At 40.4% G+C, this 21691-nt stretch overlaps 1 protein-coding gene across 2 annotated transcripts in view; it reads right to left on the minus strand.

The window, feature by feature from the left end:
• LOC122551438 (NACHT and WD repeat domain-containing protein 2) overlaps positions 1-21691 on the minus strand; it is a 125528-nt gene that overhangs the window by 50050 nt on the left and 53787 nt on the right. Inside the window, exon 2 of one of the 2 annotated variants that reach the window (XM_043693346.1) lies at positions 15015-15103. In XM_043693346.1, coding sequence (XP_043549281.1) covers positions 15015-15103 — 89 coding nt within the window. Of the gene's footprint in view, positions 1-11355; positions 11422-15014; positions 15104-21691 lie in introns of those variants that run through there. The other variant, XM_043693356.1, reaches the window with a different exon arrangement.

Consider the following 21691-nt stretch of genomic DNA (forward strand, 5'->3'; position numbering starts at 1 on the left):
TCCAGAATTGCCTTCTCCCTGGTCGGCTCCAGCACCAGCTGTTCTAAAAGTCCATCTCTGAGGCACTCCACAAAGTCTCTTTCTTGAGGTCCAATACCATCCTGATTCTCCCAGTCTACCTGCATGTTGAGATCCCCCATAACAACTGTAGTAACATCTTTGCGACAGGCCAATTTCAGCTCCTGATTTCAGCTCCGACATCCGGACTACTGTTTGGTGGCCTGTAGATAACTCCCAAGAGGGTCTTTTTACCCTTAGTATTTCTCAGCTCTATCCACACTGACTCTACATCCCCTGATTCTAGGTCCCCCCGCGCAAGGGACTGAATATTATCCCTTACCAACATGGCTACCCCACCCCCTCTGCCCGTCAGTCTGTCCTCAATATCGTATCAGAATGCTTGCACATCATAATATGTATTTATTAGCTCTGTTTATTTCTTAATTGAGAAAAAAAGTTATGTTTTTCCATACAGAATCAACTGCAGCACAATACAGACAAAAATAGATTATTTTGCATTTGGGTTCCTTTACAGGTGAATCCCACCTAGAACAGGCGGCAGGTGTAGGCTAGAAAATGTCTGTGAAAGTGTGTTCACTGATACATGCATAGTATCACCAACTGACATAAATAAACTAATGCATATACAATAAAACAACCAACCTCTGTATGAGGATGATTGTCTGGCTGGCCATGTGAGTATATGAATTAAGACCAGGCATAGTCTATTCAGCACTTTGAGTCTGTTCCACCATTCAATAAGACCATAGCTCCTCTGATTGTGAATCCACTTCTGCATTCTGTTCTACCACAGACAACTATGGCCTCTTTGTTGCTCAAGAAATCTACCTGTTTTAAAAGTAGTCAACGATTGTGGGTCTCCTACTTTCTACACTCTGCAAATTCGTGGTCATTCAAAACTCATCCCCATGTCTTAAATTGCAACAAATCCTATTTTCCTTTCACCCCTGTATTTGTTGACCTACACTTGTCTCCTGGTAAAGCAACATTTTAGTTTTTGCATGTTTATGCTTATTTTCTAATCGCCCCCATGGCCTCACTCTCATTAGCTCACTAATCTAGTCTAGCCTCACAACCCACTGAAATATCTGCACTCATTTAATTCTGGTTTCCTGACCATCTCTGATTTTAATTGCTCCATCATTGTGGACTCTGCCTTCAGTTCTCAAAGATCCAATTCCTGGAATTTTCTCCTTGCCTCTCCAGAATGCTTTCCTCCTTTAACAGATAAATCAAAACCTATCTCTTTTACCAAGCCAAAGGTCATTTGGCCCAACACTTCCTTATGTAACTCAGTTGTAATGAAGAGAGGTTTAGATTGCCTGGGACTTGGGTGGGGCCAGGGATGGGGGTGTGCTAGGCGTAACTGCAGTTCTGTATGGCTTTGAGAAGCCAGTGTGGATTGGGGAGGTGAGGTGGATAAAGTGGAAAAAATAATCTTGGAGGATACAAGCGCCTTTTGTGGGTACAGGAAGGAAGATTTCCCCCCCACCCCAGTTTGCCCAGGGGCTCACAACACCCCTGCCATCCTTGTAAGTTTTGAGATGGGATAGGCCAGCAGGTGGTGGTGGGCAGGGCAAATATTAGATTTTAAAAGCTTCACCACTTTTACATCTGCCAACGAGGAAGCATAAAATGTAGCCCTAAAAGTTCACGATTTTGAGCAGATTATTACTGAATTCTGCAACAGACTGCAATAATATATTGGATGTAAATGACACAGTCCAAATACAGACTTTCAAAGTAATACTAATTCATCTTTCATAGAATCTCTACAGTGTGGAAACAGGGCCTTCAGCCCAACACATCCACACCGACCCTCCGAAAAGCAACCCAACCAGACCCATTCCCCCACCCTATATACCCCTCACTAATGCACCTAACACTATAGGCAATTTAGCATTGCCAATTCACCTGGCCTGCACATCTTTGAATTATGGGAGGAAACTGGAGCACCCAGAGGAAACCCACGCAGACATGGGGAGAACATGCAAACTCCACACAGTCGCCGGGGTCCCTGGTGCTGTGAGACAGCAGTGCTAACCACTGAGCTACCATGCTGCCCCTTTTTAGAGCAATACATTGCCAATCAGCCAATTAGCTATTTTAGAAAATTAATATTGAGACAAGATTAATTATTGATGTCAAGTAAGAAATCTTTTGGCAAGAATTATCTTAACATGATAGTATTTCATATTCAGCTTGAGAACAAGAAACTTAAGTCTGAAACTAATGTCCTTAACATAAATAAAGGCAATTATAAATTTATGAAGAAAGGTTCAATTAAAGTTGACTGGAAAATAAAAGAGTAATATGGTAGATCAGTGGTGATATAAATGTGGAGACTATAATGAAGAACTCCAAATACAGTCTCATAAAATTCCATACAACTGTAGCAAGATCCTCTTTATTCCTGTCCTTCAGTTCTCCTGCAATGAAGGCCAACATGCCATTTGCTTTCCTAATTCCTTGCTGTACCTGAATGCTAACTTTCTGTGTTCCTTACACAGGCACATCCAAGTCTCTCTGAACTTTTTTAATTTCGGGTTTCACACTTTTAGGATATATTCTGTTTTTCTGTTATGATTGAGGTGAATAACTTCACAGTTCCCTACATTATAAACTGTCTGCCATTTTGTTACCGAGTCATTTAACCCTGTATAGTTTCTCCTTGGAGCCTTTTTGTGTCCTCCCCACAGCTTACCTTTTTCTAACCAAGTTTTGTATCATCAGCAAACTTAGATACATTATTGTCTCTCATCACCTAATTTATTAACATAACCTGTAAATGACTGAAGCCCCAACACTGACATTTGTGGCACTCCCTTTTTCATTACTTATCAACTTAAAATTGTCCCATTTATGCCCATGCTCTGTTTCCTTACTGTGGACCAAACTTCGAACTATGCTTTCTTTATTATTAACTTTTTGTGTGGTGCCTTGTTGGATGCCTTTTGGAAATTCAAGTATACTGCGTCTACTATTTCTCCTTTTATCTATCTAATTATATCCGCAAAAATGGCAATAGATGTGACAAACATGATTTTCTTTTGTAAAGCTACGTTCATTTGTTCTAGTCATACTGTATTTTTCTAAGTGCATTTGTTAATGCTTTTTTTATTAATAGATTTCAGCATTTTCCCAACAAAATGACATTAGGCTAACTGGCACATAATTCTCTGTTTTCTCTCTCTGGCCTTCCTTCAGCAAAAGGTGTATTATTTGTGAATTTCCAAACTGATCGGAATGTCTCAGTTGAAGGAATTTTGGAAAATCACACCCAGCACATCCACTAGCTCTTTTCTGCAGCCATCTTTTCCAAAATTTGACAAGAGTAGGATTTGTTGGATTTTAGGCTTCTGCCTCTCTTTGCCTGTTAATATTAATTTTCTTGATTTTGTTTTTATCCATTTACCATCTAGTTCTGATAAGAAACTTGTATCTGCTGTTATAAAGGTGAACAGATTATGTATTGAATGCCTTGGCCAGTTCTTCATTCCCCACAATGGTTCCCGTCTCTGCTTCTAATGGACCGGCATTTACTTTGGATACCCTTTACCTTTTCATCTACTTATTAAGTCTGTCACAATCTATTTTAGATTTTGGGACAATTTACTCTCATATTTTACTTTCCTTCTTTTTATTGAGTGTTTTTGGTTTGCCTGTTTTTAAACCAATTCTAATCTTCAAGCTTGTCACTCTTTGTTATTATTATAAGCCTCTTATTTTGATCAAATACCATCCTCGTTTCTTGAGTAAGCCATGGAATTTTTAAATTCATTCATATCATATGGATGTCGCTAGTCAGGCCAATATTCTTTGCCCATCACTAATTACCCAGCTGGCAGTTCAGTGTCAACCACAGTGCTATGGGTCTCGAGTCACATGTACGCCAGACCGGGTAAAGTGGCAGATTTCTTTCCCTAAAAGACATTAGTGACTCAGATAGGTTTTTCCAACATCTGGTAATTGTTCATGATCATCATTACGTTGTTAATCTCAGATTTTTATTGAATTTAAATTCCATTTGCCACAGCAAAATTTGAACCTGGGTCCCCAGAATATTACCTAGGTCTCTGGATTTAAAGTCTAGTGATGATAACACTAGGCTAAGGGTATTTCTTGCTGAGATTTTGTTTTTCAAAGGAATTAGCTTGTGTTGAATATTTTTAATTTTTCAATGTGTCGCCCACAGCTCATTAACAGACATGCCTTGTAATCTATTCACCCAATTAGTCTTAGTCACTTCTCCACTCATACCTACATAATTGGCTTTCTTTAAGTTTAATATTGTCATTTGTGTTTGGAGTATGCCATGCCAAAATTAACATGGAATGCAATGGTGTAATGATCCTTTTCGACAACATCTCTATTTAACTAGACTTCATTTCATAATACTGTATCTATTATAGCTTTATCACTGATCAGTTCCACAAGGTGTTTCTTCAAATAACTGTCATGAAAACTACTGCAAAGCTATCTTCAAGAGCATTCTTACCAATTTGATTACCTCAGACTGTGTGAAGATTAAAGTACCTCCAAATTATCACATTGCTTTTGTTGCAAACTCCACTGATTTCTTGTACAGTGTGTTGTGCAATTTCATACTATGTTAAGGAGTATAAACTACTCCCAGCAGAGTTTTCTGTTTCTTGCTATTTTAATTTCCATCCTTACCGATTTTCTGCTTCATACTCTTCTGAGGCCAGAAATGTTTCCACTAAAGCTTTTATGATTCCTTTAGTGTATAGGTTACCCTTACCATCTGCCATTCTACCTGTCTTTTTGAAATTTTGACTAACTTTGAATTTAATTTTGCACCTTTGATCTCTTTAACCATATGTTTTTGTAATGATGATTAGATCTAAATCATTTACCTCAACAATTCATCTGGATTATTGTCAATACCATGTGTATTCAAATAAAAGCTATTGTTACCAAAGTCCCATAGAACTGCTCTCTCATCAGAGAAAGATGACTGGTGATGGTTTAACCTGAAGGTAACAATGCCTCAGGTGAAGGGTGAGATTGAAAAGAGGATCTTCACGGTGACTGCAATTGGTGTGGGAATTAGCATCATTGTATATTGCAAACCAGTGGCGCAGCCACTTAAGCTAATAATCTTTAATTAACCTTTTTTTTAACCTGTTTCTTGTAACAACTTTGCTCGCTGGTGTACAAAGGAGACCTCCTGACATCAGTCTGTGCAGCCAAAGTTGCCAGTTTTCCCAGTTAGCATGGGACTCTCCCCATCACAGGTCAAATTAATTAGCCACTTCAGGGTTTCAATAAGCCCAAGGATTGGAGGACCCACCAATGTCAACATGTGTGCTCGTATAATGTGAGTCAAATTGTGAGCTGGCAGGGTGCTAAGAAGACCAATCACTAGATTTTTGTGTACCCTGTCTTCAAACCTGCCAGGAGTGGGGAAGGGACCATCCGGCCAAAGAAACTGCAAAGGGATATAATGACCAAAATATTCTGATGGCTAGATAGTCATTGGAGCAGCCTACCTTAATAGTCAATTCCCCTGTATCTGGTAATCCTCCAAAACAATTCATTAAAGGCAGAGAATTTGGAAGGTTCTGGTAAAGTAATAATTACCCATAAAAAGGTTAAACATTAAAAACCAAGCTGGGTAAATTGAGTCATCGACTCATCACACTGCCCCACAACTATATCTCCCTGATCCCTCACACCAGAACCCCCGTTCCCTCCACTGCCTGGAGCCCTGACAACAACCTCCTTGTAATAAGTAATCCCTCTAACCCAGCACGCTTCCACCACCCCTGCCAGACTGACACCCCCATCTTCTCACCCCAGCACTGATAACACTGTCTCCCTCATCAGTCCTGACACCCTTTCCTTACTGCTGGCTCTGAAATTTGCCACAACCCTGCTGAGTGAAACACCTGTGGTCCTGACATACCCTCCTCATAGCCAGACTCAACACCTGATCCCCTTTCTTTACTAGTCGCAACACTTCATTCCCCACTGTCCACTCCCCCCATAACCCCGACACCCCACTCTTCTGCTGAACCTGATACAGCCTCCCCTCCCGGACCCTAACCTACTCTTAGCACTCCATCACTTAGCTATGCTACTCCTCTGGTATCTCCCACACCGGGCACCTTAACCTCTTAACCAACTGCCAAACTAAACCCAACTTTGGCAACAGTTGTCAATGTGGCCAGACTTGTTCTGCCAGATTTTTAAAATCTCAGGACACGGCACACTGGGTGTTGCAAAAGAACGCATGGTTTGATCTTCTCCAACTATCCTGCACCCAAGGGAAACTTTGAGTCATGAAGGAGCCAGGATGGGAATTCCCACCTAGAAATATGCAGTGCAGTTGAAATCTGACTGTGAAAGTAAAAAGGAATACTGGCAGAGTCCTTGGACCCACAAATATCATAGAATTGTCTGTCTCAGAGAGAAGTCGATGGAGAATTCAATATATTCTACACTGTGCAGTCAGGTTTTTTGATTTACAGGAATGTCATGGTTCATGAGTAATGGGCATGAAAGTGGAGTTATTTGATAAAAAAGGCTTGAAGAGTCCAATAGTCTAGTCTTGCTCCTATTTCTTGTATACTTATATTCTGATGTAAGTTTCTCTTATCTGGGATATGCAAAAGAATATGTCACTTCTGATTAGCATATTCTATTTGTAGTTTGACAATTTACCCCGTTTCCATGGCTTTAAAAAGAAGTACAGTTTAGAAAAATCCTCTATCAGATCTTACCAAAGTCAGAAGTCACACGACACCAAGTTAGAGTCCAACAGGTTTATTTGAAATCACAAACTTTCATACCACTGACCCTTCCGTCAGGTGAAGTCACTTCACCAGATGAAGGAGCAGCGCTCTGAAAACTTGGGATTTCCAATAAACCTGTTGGACTCTAACCTGGTGTCGTATGACTTCTGACTTTGTCCACCTCAGTCCAACACCAGTACTTCCACATCATGATCTCATCAATGGATAAGGATTATTGCTTATTTAGTTATATGAAATATTTTCAGTAATTCAATGCCCATCTTAACCATAAGCCTAACAATTTGTGTGTTTGCACTACACCAAGATTAGTTTTGATAAATATTGGTGGTTTGTGAATATGTTAGTTTAATAACACACTTTATTGTGGAATAAATAAATAATCATAAAGAGGCAGAGCCCTAACAGTTATCCTCCTGATCACTGTTGAGGTTATTTCCCTGAGATTTCTGTCAATCTTCTCACAAATGATATGGTTGTGGCTTATGATGCTGGGCGAATCCGGTGGCTGAGTTGTGTCCCAATCTCAGACTCAGTCAGAGTCTGAAGTACCCATATGAGAATGTCAATTTTCTACTGACATGAGACGGTAAAAGTGAGAATCAGCACTTTTGTGTCTCAATAAATAGATGCTTTCACAAGAGGCGGAATCTGTCTTGGGTGTAGGAAGAAGAAATGAACTCCTCTGGGGGTAGAAATCAGTAATAAAGTAGGGGATGTTTCAAACAAATTCAGAAGATCAGGCTACTTATGAAAATAAGTACTTGCTGCAACAAAATAACATAACATTAAAATTGTGAGAATACTCTCTTCAGAAGAATCTTGCTTGACAGAAGAGCAGTTCAAACTATCAATATAACACCATAAAACATAGGAATAGAAGGAGGCCATTCAGCACATCAAGTCTGCACTATCGTTCAATGAGACCATAGTCAATCTGATAATCCTCAGTTCTACGTTGCTGCCTTTTCCTCATAACCATTGATTCCTTTAATGATTAAAAATTTGCCAATATTAGCTGTGAATGTAGTTAATGACTCAGCCTCTACAATCTCTGTTGTAAAGAAAATTCACTACCCTCTGTCCTATTTTAGATAACCAGCCCTCTAGATGTGCTAACATACTGCCTCCAAATCCCTGGGCTCTTATGAAGTAGTCTTATGTGCAATACCTGATCAAACACCTTTTAAAAATCTGAATACATCTCCTGGTTCCCTTTTATCGATCCTTTTCTGTACCTTCTCAAAGAATTCTAATAAATTTGTCAGGATTTCCCCTTCCTGAAGCTATGTTAACTCAGCTTGATCATATTATGTATTTTTAAATGCTCTGCTAATGTTTGCCAAATGACAGATGTTAAGCTAACCAGCCTTGAGCTCTTGTTTTTTGTCTCTTTTGATTTTAAACATAAAAGTGTTACACTGGCAGTTTTCTAATTCACCAGGATTTTTCCAACTCTAATGACCCTTGGAAGATCACTCCAACAGCATCACTATCTCTGTAGCTGCTGCATTTAGTTTCCTAAAATGTAACCCATCAGGTCGAGTAAAGTATCCCCATTTAGCCACATTAGTTACCCTGGTTCATTTTCTTGAATGATAGTTATTATGTTTGCATTTTGTCCTATGATTAATTAATACTTTGGATTGCTGTTATTGACTTCTCCGTGAAGATTTATTCAGCTCCTCTGTAATTTATGGTTCCCTATTGTTCTTTCACTGCCCTCATTCTCTAAGGCACCTAGGTTCACTTTCTCTTCCTTTGCTATACACTTAAGGAAGCTCTTACTTGCTCGTTGGCCCTTGAATTTTATTTTCTCCAACTTTTTTTTGTTTGGTCATCTTTTGTTGGTTTTTAAATCCTTCCCAATCCTTTGGTTGCCATTAACCTTTCCAACATTTTATGCATTTGTTTTGTTTTGATTTCATACTATCCTTAACTACCTCAGTTAGCCATGGTTAGTGATTCTCTTCCAAGAATCCTTCTTTCTCACTGGGATATTTCTTCGTTGTGAGTCATGTACCATTTTCTTTAACACCTATGCATTATACCTGAACCATTTTTCTGCTAAATTCCATCCTCAGTCCACTCTAACCAGCTTTGCCCTCTTTTGTAACAATTACCCTGATTTGTTCAGCACCTTTATTTCTGACCCACGTTTCTTGTTCTCACACTGAATGCTGAATTCTAACATGTTACAGTCGCTGTTTCCCAGGGGACCTTTTACTCTGAGGTCATTTATTAAACCTGCACATTATCAGACCTAAAATAGCCAGATCCCTGTTTGAATCAATAAAATATTGTTCTTTGAAGTGTGCTGAATACATTCTATGAATTCTTCCATGGATCACTGATAAGTTGCTTTTTTAACATGCTCTCATTATGGCCTGAAGCATTCTCTGTCCTGCAGTATAGCTAATTTTAAGTGGCTGTAAACTACTCCCAACTTCCTCCCTTATTATTTCTTATTTCAAACCATATGGATTCTACATCTTCCGATCCAAGATTATTTCTTGTTTGCACTTATTCCATCTCATACTCACAAACCTGCCAACCATCCTTTCCTTCCTGCCTGGCTTTCAAAAATTCACATACCCTTGAATATTTACTTCCCAGCTTTGATCTCCTTGTAATCATGACTCTGTAATGGCATTAAGATTGCAACATTCACCCCTATTTGTGCCACTTACTTTTTCCAAATACAATGGGTATTTAAGTGAAGAGCCATTTTTCTATCCTTTCCTCCTTTGACCCTATTTGTTGCTTGTTTTGGTTCAATGCTTGTACACTATCTCTTCCTGCACTATTCTGGATTTGAATGGCACCAGCTGGACGGTTGTTTGCGAAGCAGTGTGATGCTGATGGCGTGGGTTCAATTCCCGGCCAGCTGAGGTTACCATGAAAGACTCTCCTTCTCAACTGCTTCCCTTGCCCGAGGTCTAGCAGCCCTCAGGTTAAATCACCACCAGTCATCTCTCTCTCTAATGAGAGAACGACCCTATGGTCTAGTAAGACTGTGGTGACATAATCCCTGTAATGGCACCCGATGCTTTTCCCTGTAACTGATGTTTCCTCTCTGACAAACCACCCACCCCCCCCAGGTTTACTTGGTTGACAGCCTTCACTAAAGTCCCACTTATTCAATATGCCAGAACACTGGTCCCAGAGCAGTTCTACTGAAGTCTGTCTCCCACTGCCTTCCACCCAGTACTGTCCCATGAACTGAAACCGATTCCACCTGTTTCCTCTCTGACAACCACCCCCCCCCCCCCAGGTTTACTTGGTTGACAGCCTTCACTAAAGTCCCACTTATTCAATATGCCAGAACACTGGCCCCAGAGCAGTTCTACTGAAGTCTGTCTCCCACTGCCTTCCATCCAGTACTGTCCCATGAACTGAAACCGATTCCACCTTCCTCAATCTTTGAATCACATATTTAACTCACTGACCTTATTTACTCGATGCCAATTCTGGCATGGCTCAGGTCATAATCCTGAGGTTACTACCTTGGAGCCTTTTAAATAAGTTCCTGACACTTCAAATTCTTTCACTGGAACTTCTTTTTAGTCCCTATCAATGTTATTGGTACCAACATGGTGACAACAACTGGGTCCCGACCTTCCCAGTCCATGATCCTCTCCAGCCCTGAGCAGAAATTCTTAATCCTAACTCTGGGCAGGAAACACATCTTTCAGAACTCCTGATCAAGATGATGAGAACAGTAACTATACTCCTAATAATACAATCTCAAACCATTACAGACGAACCTCGATTATCCGAATGAGATGGGCAGATATTTTGTTTGGATAATTGATTATTTGGTTAATCGATTCAATGCCTTTCCTCTGGGGCTCAGAGTTTTCTATGAAGTCTGCTCCCCATTCAGGCTAGGCAGCAGCACACACCGCGTGTGCCTGCTCCCCCATCCGCTCCCAACACCAGACTGGACACCCACAACAAGTTTGCTGCTGCTGCTACTGCCTTTTGAGGGGTGCGTCTCCAAATAGTGCACGTGCACACATACAGCCACACACCCAACCTTTTACTGTAATGTTTTGACAGGTTCCACCTTTGCCCTGTACAGGACAATGTTGGAGAGATTATCTGGGGAAGAGGGTTTTAGGGTATGTCCCTGTGTAGAACTCCAGGGCAAGTGTGGGGGCGGGGGGGTGTGGAAGGTCAGTTATTTAGAGACGGAGCCTGCACTTTCATTACTCCAGGACTGTTCTCAGCAGCACATTTAATCACTGTAAACAAAAGACGCGATCAGTGTTGGACACACGTCTTTGATGTAATGTTTCTGGGACCTCGAGATATCCTTCAGATAATCCAATTTTAAGATAATTGGTATTCGGATAATCGAGGTTCCTCTGTGCAATGTTCCCATTTGCTTCTCTTTTGGAATGGCTCTATCTCCTATGGTGCTGTGGTCATTTCTCGCAGACTCCCTGCAGTCTCTCTTTGCCTTTTCGGCTTGCAAGAACCTCATAACTGTTGGACAATTGGAGGAGATGAATCTCCTTGAACACCACCTCCAGGGTGCCCAATCGTGCCTCACCTGCAGTCACAGCTTCCTGTCCAGCATTGTCCAAATTTGAGTGGCCTAATCTGAGAGGTGTGAAAGCATCCTCCAGCAAAGTCTCCAGGTAATCTCTCCCCCATTCACTGATGTGCTGCAATTTCTGCAGCTTGGACTCCAGCTCCTCAACTCAGATCCAAAGTTTCATGAACTGCAAACACTTAAGCAGGCAGTGTTCTTGGCTTTATTGCTACAGGCCCACAGTACAAGAGCAAGGAGCTGATGTTGAAATTGTACAAGACATATGTGTTGGACCTCAACTGGATACTGTGGAAAGATGTGGATGCACTGGAGAGAATGCGGAAGCGATTTACTAGAATGATTCCAGGAATGAGAAACTTCAGCTATGAAGATAGACCGAAGTTGGAACTGTTGTCTCTGGAGAAGAGACAGATCAAAGGAGAATTGATTGGGCTTTTCAAAATCATGAACAGGCTGAACAGAGTCTGCTTGGAAAAGAAAGAAGTACAAGAGGACATACAGTGTGGAAGTGTCATGGAAATTAAATGGACTCAACTCAACTATTAGCAAGAGCAAAGGAAAAGAACTTTATTATTTTTTAACCTCTGCATGCAGAGGGACCAATACACTTGGCAAAAATGCCTTGTGTAAGGGCACTTGAGTATAATTCAGATACTCTTCTTATACCATTCTTATCACACTCTCAAAGACAAAGACTGGGAAGACTTGAGTTGTTATTTTTTTCATTCCCTTGTTGTTGTCATACTGTTCTTATGTTTTCCCTTAGCTTGAATGTTTACAAAGTTCAAACAAAGACAAGCTGTCTCCTCGACTGCAAATTGTTTGCAAAGTTCAGCACAGTATTAAATGTAGAAAAGCATTTCAGATTTCACAGTAAATGTTAAATTTGTTAATTTTCCATTTCATTTTCCTCCTTTTTGTCATTTTATGACAAGGACAACAAAAAACAGGAAGCAGGCCATTCGATGCCTTGAGTCCACACCACCTCTCTGAAGGACATCCCACCTAAACCCACTGCCCTACCCTAGATCCCTGTAACCCTGCATTTCTCATGGCTAATACACCTCACCTATGCATCCCTGAACACTATGGGCAATTTAGCATGTCTAATCCATCTAATCTGCACATCTTTGGGTAGTGGGACAAAATCAGAGCACCTGGAGGAAACCCACGCAGACAAGGGGAGAATGTGCAATCTCTACACAGTCACCTGAGGCTGGAATTGGGCTTTAGTCCCTGACATTGTGAGGCAGCAGTGCTAACCACTGAACCACCATGACATGGAATTAAAGTGATATGCAAACAAAGCAATGGTGATGTGAGGAAAAATATTTTCAGTTGTGAAAGTATGTAATGCACAGACTGGTAATGTGGTGGAGGCAGGTTCAATTGATGCATTTGAGAGAGCACTGGATGGCCTTTTGGATCGCAATAGTCTGCAGTGATGTGGGGAAAGAGCAGGAAATTGCTACTAGATACTAGGACAATGAGCCAAATGCTTTTTTACTTCATGATAATAATTTTGCAATTCTGTGTTATGACCGAGATGTTCAAACTGGATCACTTTGTGTCCAATGTATCACATGCTGCAGCAGCTTCATATCACCCCTCCTGCCATCACTATCGTATCACATTTAATTTGTGAACTAATTACTCTAGAATTCTAATAAGAAGTTTGATACCAGCCAGGGGAATGCAACCCCCTTGATTGTTACCACATCCAGAAATACTTGCTCCCTCCCATATTGATGCTCAAGGCTACTGATCAATTCACAAAGATTCCTTGTATAGCACTTTCCAAATCCAGGACTGTTTCCAACTACAAGGACAAGGGCAGCAGATACATGGAAACACAACCACCTGCAAATTCTCCTCCAAACCACTCACCACCCTGAATTTGGAATATTCCACCATTTCCTCAGTGTCACTGGGTCAAAATCCTGGAATTCCAGCCCTAATGACATTGTAGATCTACCAACTGCACATGGAATGCAGTGGTTCAAGTTGCTCACCGTCACCTGCTCAAGGGCAGCTAGGGACAGGAAATAAATGCTGGCGCTGCCCACGGTGTCCATATCCCATGAATGAATATGAAATAATCAGCAAGCGATATCAGAAGTTTGATAAATAAATGTCACAATTTTACAGCTGCCTTTTTCATTTAAGCTATTTTAGCTTATTTGAAAGCTATTAGTTTGAGGTCTAAATTTGACTTTTGGTGTAATATTGAACTTGGAAAAGATTTACCAGATAAATTCCCACCTAGAACCTAGAAATACTCCTGATTATATGAAGGTGCAAATTTTCTGCTCAAAAATTGAATCATTGCAAATTACAATTCAATGTATGAGCCTGGACTGTGCACTGAATTTCTCCCTTCCAGAATAACTTTTGTAAGGAAAAGAATTGTACACGTTGTTCTTTCTGCAAAAATCACAAGGCTCGGTGTGGGCTACCGGGGGAGGTGGGTGTCGGTTGAGTAAGATATGTCTGTACAAACAGTTACAAGCTAACAGGTACTGGGCTAACGGTCGGATACTTGGTAGTGTGGATGAGCAGAAAGATCTTGGTGTCCATGTACACAAATCTTTGAAAGTTGCCACCCAGGTAAATAGTGCGGTGAAGAAGGCATATGCCGTACTGGCTTTTATTGGTAGAGGAATGGAGTCCCGGAGTACTGAGGTCATCTTGCAGTTGTATAAGACTCTGGTGCAGCCGCATCTGGAGTATTGTGTGCAGGTTTGGTTGCCATACTATAGGAATGATGTGGAGGCACTGGACGTCGATTCTACTGTTCCCTGGATGCTGCCTGACCTACTGCACTTTTCCAGCAACACATTTCCAGCTCTGATCTCCAGCATCTGCAGACCTCACTTTCTCCTCTCCCTCATTATGGGCATTTAAGTGGGCATTGGATAGGTATATGGAGGATAGTGGGCTAGTGTAGGTTAGGTGGGCTTGGATCGGCGCAACATCGAGGGCCGAAGGGCCTGTACTGCGCTGTATTCTTCTATGTTCTATAAGCATCTGTTTCCCGGTTCTGCAAAAACAAACAAAAAGGACCACCATTAAGAGGTCATAAAGCTTGGTGTGAAAAAAGGATAGAAGGAAAGAATTTTTTGGTAAGCATGGAAACAGATGGCAGTGAAGAAGGATAAATAACAATAAGACCACAGAGGGAGGTGGTCAAACAGCCTTGTGAGGCCAGAGATAAACATTTTGTCACGGACAAGGCCGGATGAGTTCAGAGACGAACAGCCGGGTTTAGATTAGAAACAGATGTAAACAGGGGAGGAGCAATGGGAGGAGGGAAGAGAAACGAAATACATAAATATTGTGTACTCGTTGAATTTAGTGTGTGTGTGTGTCTGCCTGCCTTCTGGACAGTGGACACAACACCCCTCTTGCAAGAGCGTAATAAAAGATACTACTGATTCAGATCTTGTCTCGGACTGAAATTATTGAAGTGAGTGAGTTTCGTTTCTCACACTTTGCTGGAACTGTAGCAGAGAACTCACATACGTGTCACTGAAGGTGCTAGGGTGGAGGATGCTAAACTCACTTTCAGCTGGAGGAGGGATGGAAAAAAGTGATGCTATCTGATTAGCGTTATGAACATTACCATCATGAGCCATTACAATTCAAGAGTCCATTACCTGGAATTCAAGCCCATAGTTTTCCCTGCAGAATTCCCGCAACTTGGGGTACACATGCTCCTTTAGTGATTTCCTTTCTGCTTCTGTATCTGTGAGGAAACATGTACCAAAACATCAATATATCAGAAACAGAGATACATTGAGCACATCTTGGTTTCTGACAATGTTTAATTTTATGAAAGTAAATAGAATAGCTCCTACCAAGCTGTTGATAAAATCATACACAAAAGTTGGAACGCTTGTTTTCATAAATTTGATGATGAGGAAAAAATAAAAAAACTGCTGATAATCTACATGAGAATTTGAATTGTTTTATACTGGTTCCATCTGTAAAAGACTGCATGTGGAATTCTTGAATATTGCCATGAAACTTCTTATTTTTGAATTGATAGTATCAATTTACCTGTGGGACCCATTTTGAACTATGAGCAGTGAACTAGGAACTAGGTTCTAAACATATCTACTGCTGTAGGTGCTATAACCAAAACTGTTGCACTTGTTCGTGCTCTTCATTTTCTGTTACTTTCAAACAGACAAATCATATATTCCCTCTAATGTTTTCTAAAACTGACCAAAAGCTGTTGTGTCATGTACTGAAATAAACACGCAACTGCAGATGCTGGCAATCTGAAACAAAAACTGAAATTGCTGGTGAAACTCAGCAGGTCTTGTAGCATCTGTGGGAAGAAAGCAGAGTCAATGTTTCATGTCAGGGCAGTTCCCATGAAGTGTCACCAGGCTCAATATGTTAACTCTGCTTTCTTCCCACAGATGCTGCCAGACCTGCTGAGTTTCACAATTTCTGTTTCTGTTATGTCATTTCCTTTGTTGTTAGAACTAAAATCTGATATGTTTCTATATTTTTGCATTGATAACACCATCCAGTAATTGTTTCTCAGTCAAAAACATCCAGTAATTGTTTCTCTTGCCATAATCTCACTTTTATAAGAACCTCACCTCCCTGTTAGAAGAGTAGTGCTAAAATAAGTGTCAGCAAACAATAACAATATCCTGAGAGCAATTATTTACTTTTGTGCTTGGCTCTGGGGATTAAATTGCTGCATTTTACCTTCATAGTAGATCCAGCAACCATTCCTCTGGGTTGATAAATATGAGTGTGTTTTTTAAAATACAGAATATCACAGAAGGTGTACATTCAAAGTCTTTCTGGCAGATGAACCATGAAAGTCAGAGATCCAGATTTATCAAAATAGCCCTTAATGCAATGTGAATATTTTGGCTATTCCTGATATAGTGTTAAAAAGCAGATAACATTTGAAAATTAAGAGCTCAACATTAATCTAGCAGTCTGGTTACAAATTTAAATGGATTTATAGCCAACACACACCAATATACTATGGGTTTTTAAAGTTTATGTTGATTTTAACTTTAGAAAAAATAAAAATGAATTGAAAGCTCAGTTTTCAAAATGTAATATGGAAAATAAGGTAAGGAAAAAGTATCAAGAAAATAAATATTATATCTCTGAATTAGGTAACATTGACAGTCTTTAGGTCTGGTACCATCAGCCCAACCACTATTTAACCTATCAACTCAGTTAAGGACACTCTTTAGTCTGCCTAAAGCTTGTTGATCTTCCTGAACAAGGAGATAACGTTAAATGAGTGTTGCAGACTGGCACATTCCAAGATCCACGACTATGTGTTGAGGGACGCAGTAAAGGTTGGAGCAGCTGCTGCCAAGGCACACTGGGGAAAGACTGAGGTCTTCCTGTTGAAGTTAAATGGAGATCCGTTCAGTTATCAGATCCGTCTGGTGCTTCAAATGCATGTAGATACAGTCTGGTTCAAGTAAGAGATGCCTTTCGTTTGTTTGGATAGTGTTAAACTCCAATGTTTGTTTGTTTGCTTGAAATGCTATTGTACAGAACTGAACTGTGTGACTATGTATATACAAAATTTTTTTTATGAATAAAGTAAATTTTTGAAATAAAAAAACCTTGCATCAAACACTCAATGGCCAATCTGTCCATGGCAGGGGGTTTAAGGCACTAACTGGTTCAAAGATTTGCTGGTACTCAAATGGAATCTGCTAAAGTCTAATGATTGTGATATTGTTTGCATTGTTTGATTCAATGATTGCCTTGTTCCTGGTTACCAGCTATTTATTAGTTATAAAGGTCTTCAGGACAGAAAAAAGCTCTTCAGCCTACTGAGCTTGTACCTGTCAAAAACAAGCATCTAACTATTCAAATCCCATTTTCCATCACTTGGCCAAGAGGACTGTATGCATTGGCACCACAAGTGTATATCAAAAATTTCTTAAATATTATGAGGGTTCCTGCCTCTACTATCCTTGCAGGCAGTGATTACAGATTCCCACCAACTTCTGGGTGAAAAACATCCCACAGATCCCCTCTAAGTGTCTGCCCCTTATCTTAAATCTATGCTCCCTGATCAAGGGGCGAGTGTTCTTCCTGTCTACTACTGAGATCATCACTTTTTTTCTTTTATTTTTCTCATTTTTGGTTTGGAATTGAGAGTTGCAGTTGAGAATTGAACTTTGAATAGCAGCTTGTTTTAAAAAAGTGCAGAAGATAAGTTAGATGTTGAATTGATCATTCAAGGGAGGAGCAGTGGTGGCCAGCTAGCCACAGAGAGTGTTAAAAAAAACAAATAAAAAAAAAGAGTGAAATGGCTTGCTCTCAGTTTTGGGCATGAGGCAATTTTGCTTTAGAAGCTGGTGGACCAGGAAGCCTTTTTTGGTTTTGTAGATTTTCTTGAGTTATTGCCTTGTTGAAGATTCTCAGAGTGGGGTTTCATATTCAAATAAGATTTGGTCTTTGATTGTGTATATTAATTGAATTGCCTTGTAGTTTGTCGTATTGAAGAATTGTTATTTGTACAGTGTGATTAGGAACAATTGAGCAATTTTGAGGGTCTTTGAATGTTCTAAGATCACTTTGTTGTGAATCCAATGATTGATGAAGCAGATTTGGTTTCCTGTGTTGTGACACTACCCTGTCATAATTTTATACATTTCAATTATGACCCCCTCAATTTCTGCTGCTCCAAAGAAAACAATCTACTCAATCTCCCTTAATATTACCCAATATTTATGCATAGTGCCACTCAGTTGAAGTTTTTGAAAAGTATTTTCCTGGATGTGGGCATTGATGGAAGGAGCAACATCCATCCCTAACTAGCCTTGAGAAGGTGGAGGTGAGCTGCCTTTTGAATCAAAGCGGTCCATGTGGTGTTACTCAATTGTGCTTGAAGAAGCTTCCACATTTTTGACACAGTAATCGTGAAGGAATAGTGATCTGGTTCCAAGTCAGAATAGTGTGTAACTTGAAGGAAAACTTGCAGCTAGGAGTGCTCTAGGGCATTTGCTGCCCTGGTTCTCTGAATGGTAGAGGTCACGGTTTGGAAGATGCTGTTAAAGGAGCCTTGGAAGTTGTTGCTTTGCACATTGTAGATGGTACACATTGCTGCCATTGTGTGTTGATGGTGCAGAGAGCAATTGTTTAAGATGGTGGATGATCTGCCAGTTAAAGAGACTGCTTTATCCTGACCGGCATTGAGATTCTTGATTATTGTTGGAACTGCACTTGTCAGCAATTGAGAGGTATTCTCCTGATTTGTGCCTTGTGGATGGTGGATGCCTTTGGGGAGGGGTCAGAGGGTGAGCTGCTCATCACAGAATTGCTAGCCTCTGAACTGCTGTTGCTGGTTTGATCATAATGATGGAGTGGGGAATCTGCTGGGCTATGAGTCTTCAGATAGTGGTCAAATAAAATTCTGCTGCCACTGATTGCCTACAGCTCATCATGGTTACCCACTCTGGAGTTGCAAGATCTGTTGAAATCTATCCCATTTTATAGGATGGTAATGTCACACCACACTTTGGAGGGAATTCTCAATGTGGATGCAGGCTTTGTCTCTATAGGACTGTAGATTGGTCATTCTTATCAATACTGTGGTTACAAAATGGCACTTAAATGGCTATCCTGGACCATTTGCTACCCTTGACTCATTTCAGGGAGTTGGGGCCCGGGGGGGGGGGGGGGGTGCAAGGCAATTGAGAAAGGCAAAGGGGTATTTGATATTCTGACCCAGAAGTGCCTCCCTGCAAGTTCACGGCAGGCAGTATTAATGTCCTGACAGTACTATTCAAGAATGGTTTTCTTATTCAGACATTAAGTAAAACTTTGGGCTGATGTTCCAGTTCGAATGCTGAGTTATAAATGCAGCATCTATCTTTCTACTTTACCGGTTTAACACCACATGATTCTTCACCAGTCAGGGCCTTGCTCTACTTATCCATCTGTCTGTAAAAGAGCAGTGTTTTGCAACAGAAACAAAAGGCCGTTCAGACCAACAATCCTGTCACAATGTTTTGATCCACAATCAAGACTTCTTCCGTCCTTTTTCCTATTCTTCTACTCGGTCATATATTCTGCGAATCTTTAGTTCGCAATGGTTAGTAAGTGTTCCTTTATTCAATTAAACTTATCTCAGTATTGCACCCTTGCGATCTATTTTCTTCACCATGCTGAATTTAATCTTCATTTCTCCAATATTCACTTCCTTAATCTCAAATAGGTTGTTGCATTTCATCTTCACTTTTCTCATTCCATCTGTTTCTCCAGTTTTTGGTTTTGGTTTTGCTGCACTTTGACATCTGTGTCTTGATAGTTCCTCTGTTGTTACACTGCTCATTAATTTTTGAACCACCTCCCCGTCTTTTATTGTTGCGAAAGTGTTTCTCTTTACACAGTCTTTTTTTTCTAAATTACACTGCTCTACTGCGGAGTGTAAATTAAATCTACATTTCACAAACAAACTGTATTCAGAACAGAATCACTAAACTGACACCACATTAATTTCTTAGTCGTCTGCAACAGTAGCCTCTAGAGAGAAAAAAAACCATAGCATTGACATACAACAGCATGAGTTTTTTTCCATTTGAGTTTCCTTGTGATAGAATGTGTTTCTTCTCATGTCCTTGCCTGTAGCCAAGATGTCTGCAGAACGTACAATGAACTAGTTTCTGCAGTTATGTGGACAATGCCAGTAAATCCACAGAAAATGTTACACTTTAATGTTTTCTCAATGAATTTTCCAAAAAAGGTCTCTTGATTTTTAAAGTCCCGTCCAGTCAAGCAGGTTAGTCTACAGTTTTGTGTTGTCCCATCTATATTGACAAAACAGATTTAAAAAAATCACTTGATCTCTCAACTCCATTTTGTTTCAAAGCAGAGTGTTCATTCTTAATTTTGCTTTCAAAGTGAAGTGTCTATTTTTCATAAATCCATGAGCATTATTGTATGGGTGTGACAAATTTGCATTCTCTATAGACTGGAAATGGAAATTTATTTGCAAGTAATTAGAAGTAAATCAGAAGATCCAGGAGAAACTGTCCAAATGTTATACTATTGGGACCAGATTTTGGCTACAAAGGTGGTCAGCTTATGGCAGGAGATTTCCCATTTCTCCAGACCCATCTTGCTTAATAGATTTTAAATGGTCATGGTAACAGGTAAGTACTGAGGCATGCTAGTTAAAAAGTCCACTTTGGTTGTCTGGGAGTTGCTCTATTATTTGAGGCCCTTTCACCCTCAATCTTCATTCCTGATCCATATCCAACAGCCCCTAATATCATCTATGATAACAGGACACTTTCAGCTAGAAGGAAAAGGACAGGTGCAAAGAAGCAAGATCCCTTCCAAGCCACACACTATCCTTACTCAGAACTGTTTCTGGGTTGAAATCCTGGAACTCCCTTTCTAACAGCTCTGAGAGTGTGCTCCCCATCATGGATTGTGCTGGTTCAAGACAACAGCTCACCACAACTTTCTCACAGGCAGGTAGGAGTGGGAAATAAATTCTGGCGCTACAAGCAACACTTACAAGGTGTCACTGAACAAATGAAAATACAAACTCACCCAGTATCCATCATACGCAGAACGCAGCAGCATTATGGAGATGGAAATAAGTTTCAAAAACTCTAATTCAGCTGTCTCCGTGCATATTCAATATGGTAAAAAACTCCCATTCATGATAAGATCAAAGCTTTTAAATCGCAAATGATTAATGAAGTTAATGAAACACAGCTACATTGTCATAATGCATGTGGCTTCATAAAATGTGCAGAACATACAAGAATATAAGAACTAGGAGCAGGAGGAGGCAATTCAGTCCCTTCAACCTGCTTCGTCATGTGAAATGATCACGGATGATCTCATCTCAGCCTCAACTCCGCTTTCCTACCTGCTCTGCAAAACCTTTTAACTCATTACTATTTAAAAATCCATCCATCTGCTTCTTAAATTTATTTAATGTCCAAGTTTCCAACACACTTTGGGCTACTGAATTTCACAATTTACAACTCTTTGAGAGAAATAATTTCTCTTCATTGCATTTCATAATCAACGGTGAACTCAATTCGAAACTGTTCAAGTAGATCCTACACAAATTGGCTTAACAATCAAAGTAGAATCATAGAGATGTACAGTGTTACAATACTGTACTGGTGGGCGGCACGGTGGCACAGTGGTTAGCACTGCTGCCTCACAGCGCCAGAGACCCGGGTTCAATTCCCGCCTCAGGCGACTGTGTGGAGTTTGCACGTTCTCCCCGTGTCTGCGTGGGTTTCCTCCGGGTGCTCCGGTTTCCTCCCACAGTCCAAAGATGTGCAGGGTCAGGCGAGTTGGC

The sequence above is a fragment of the Chiloscyllium plagiosum genome, chromosome 1, assembly GCF_004010195.1.
Source record: "Chiloscyllium plagiosum isolate BGI_BamShark_2017 chromosome 1, ASM401019v2, whole genome shotgun sequence".
Lineage (NCBI taxonomy): Eukaryota > Metazoa > Chordata > Chondrichthyes > Orectolobiformes > Hemiscylliidae > Chiloscyllium > Chiloscyllium plagiosum.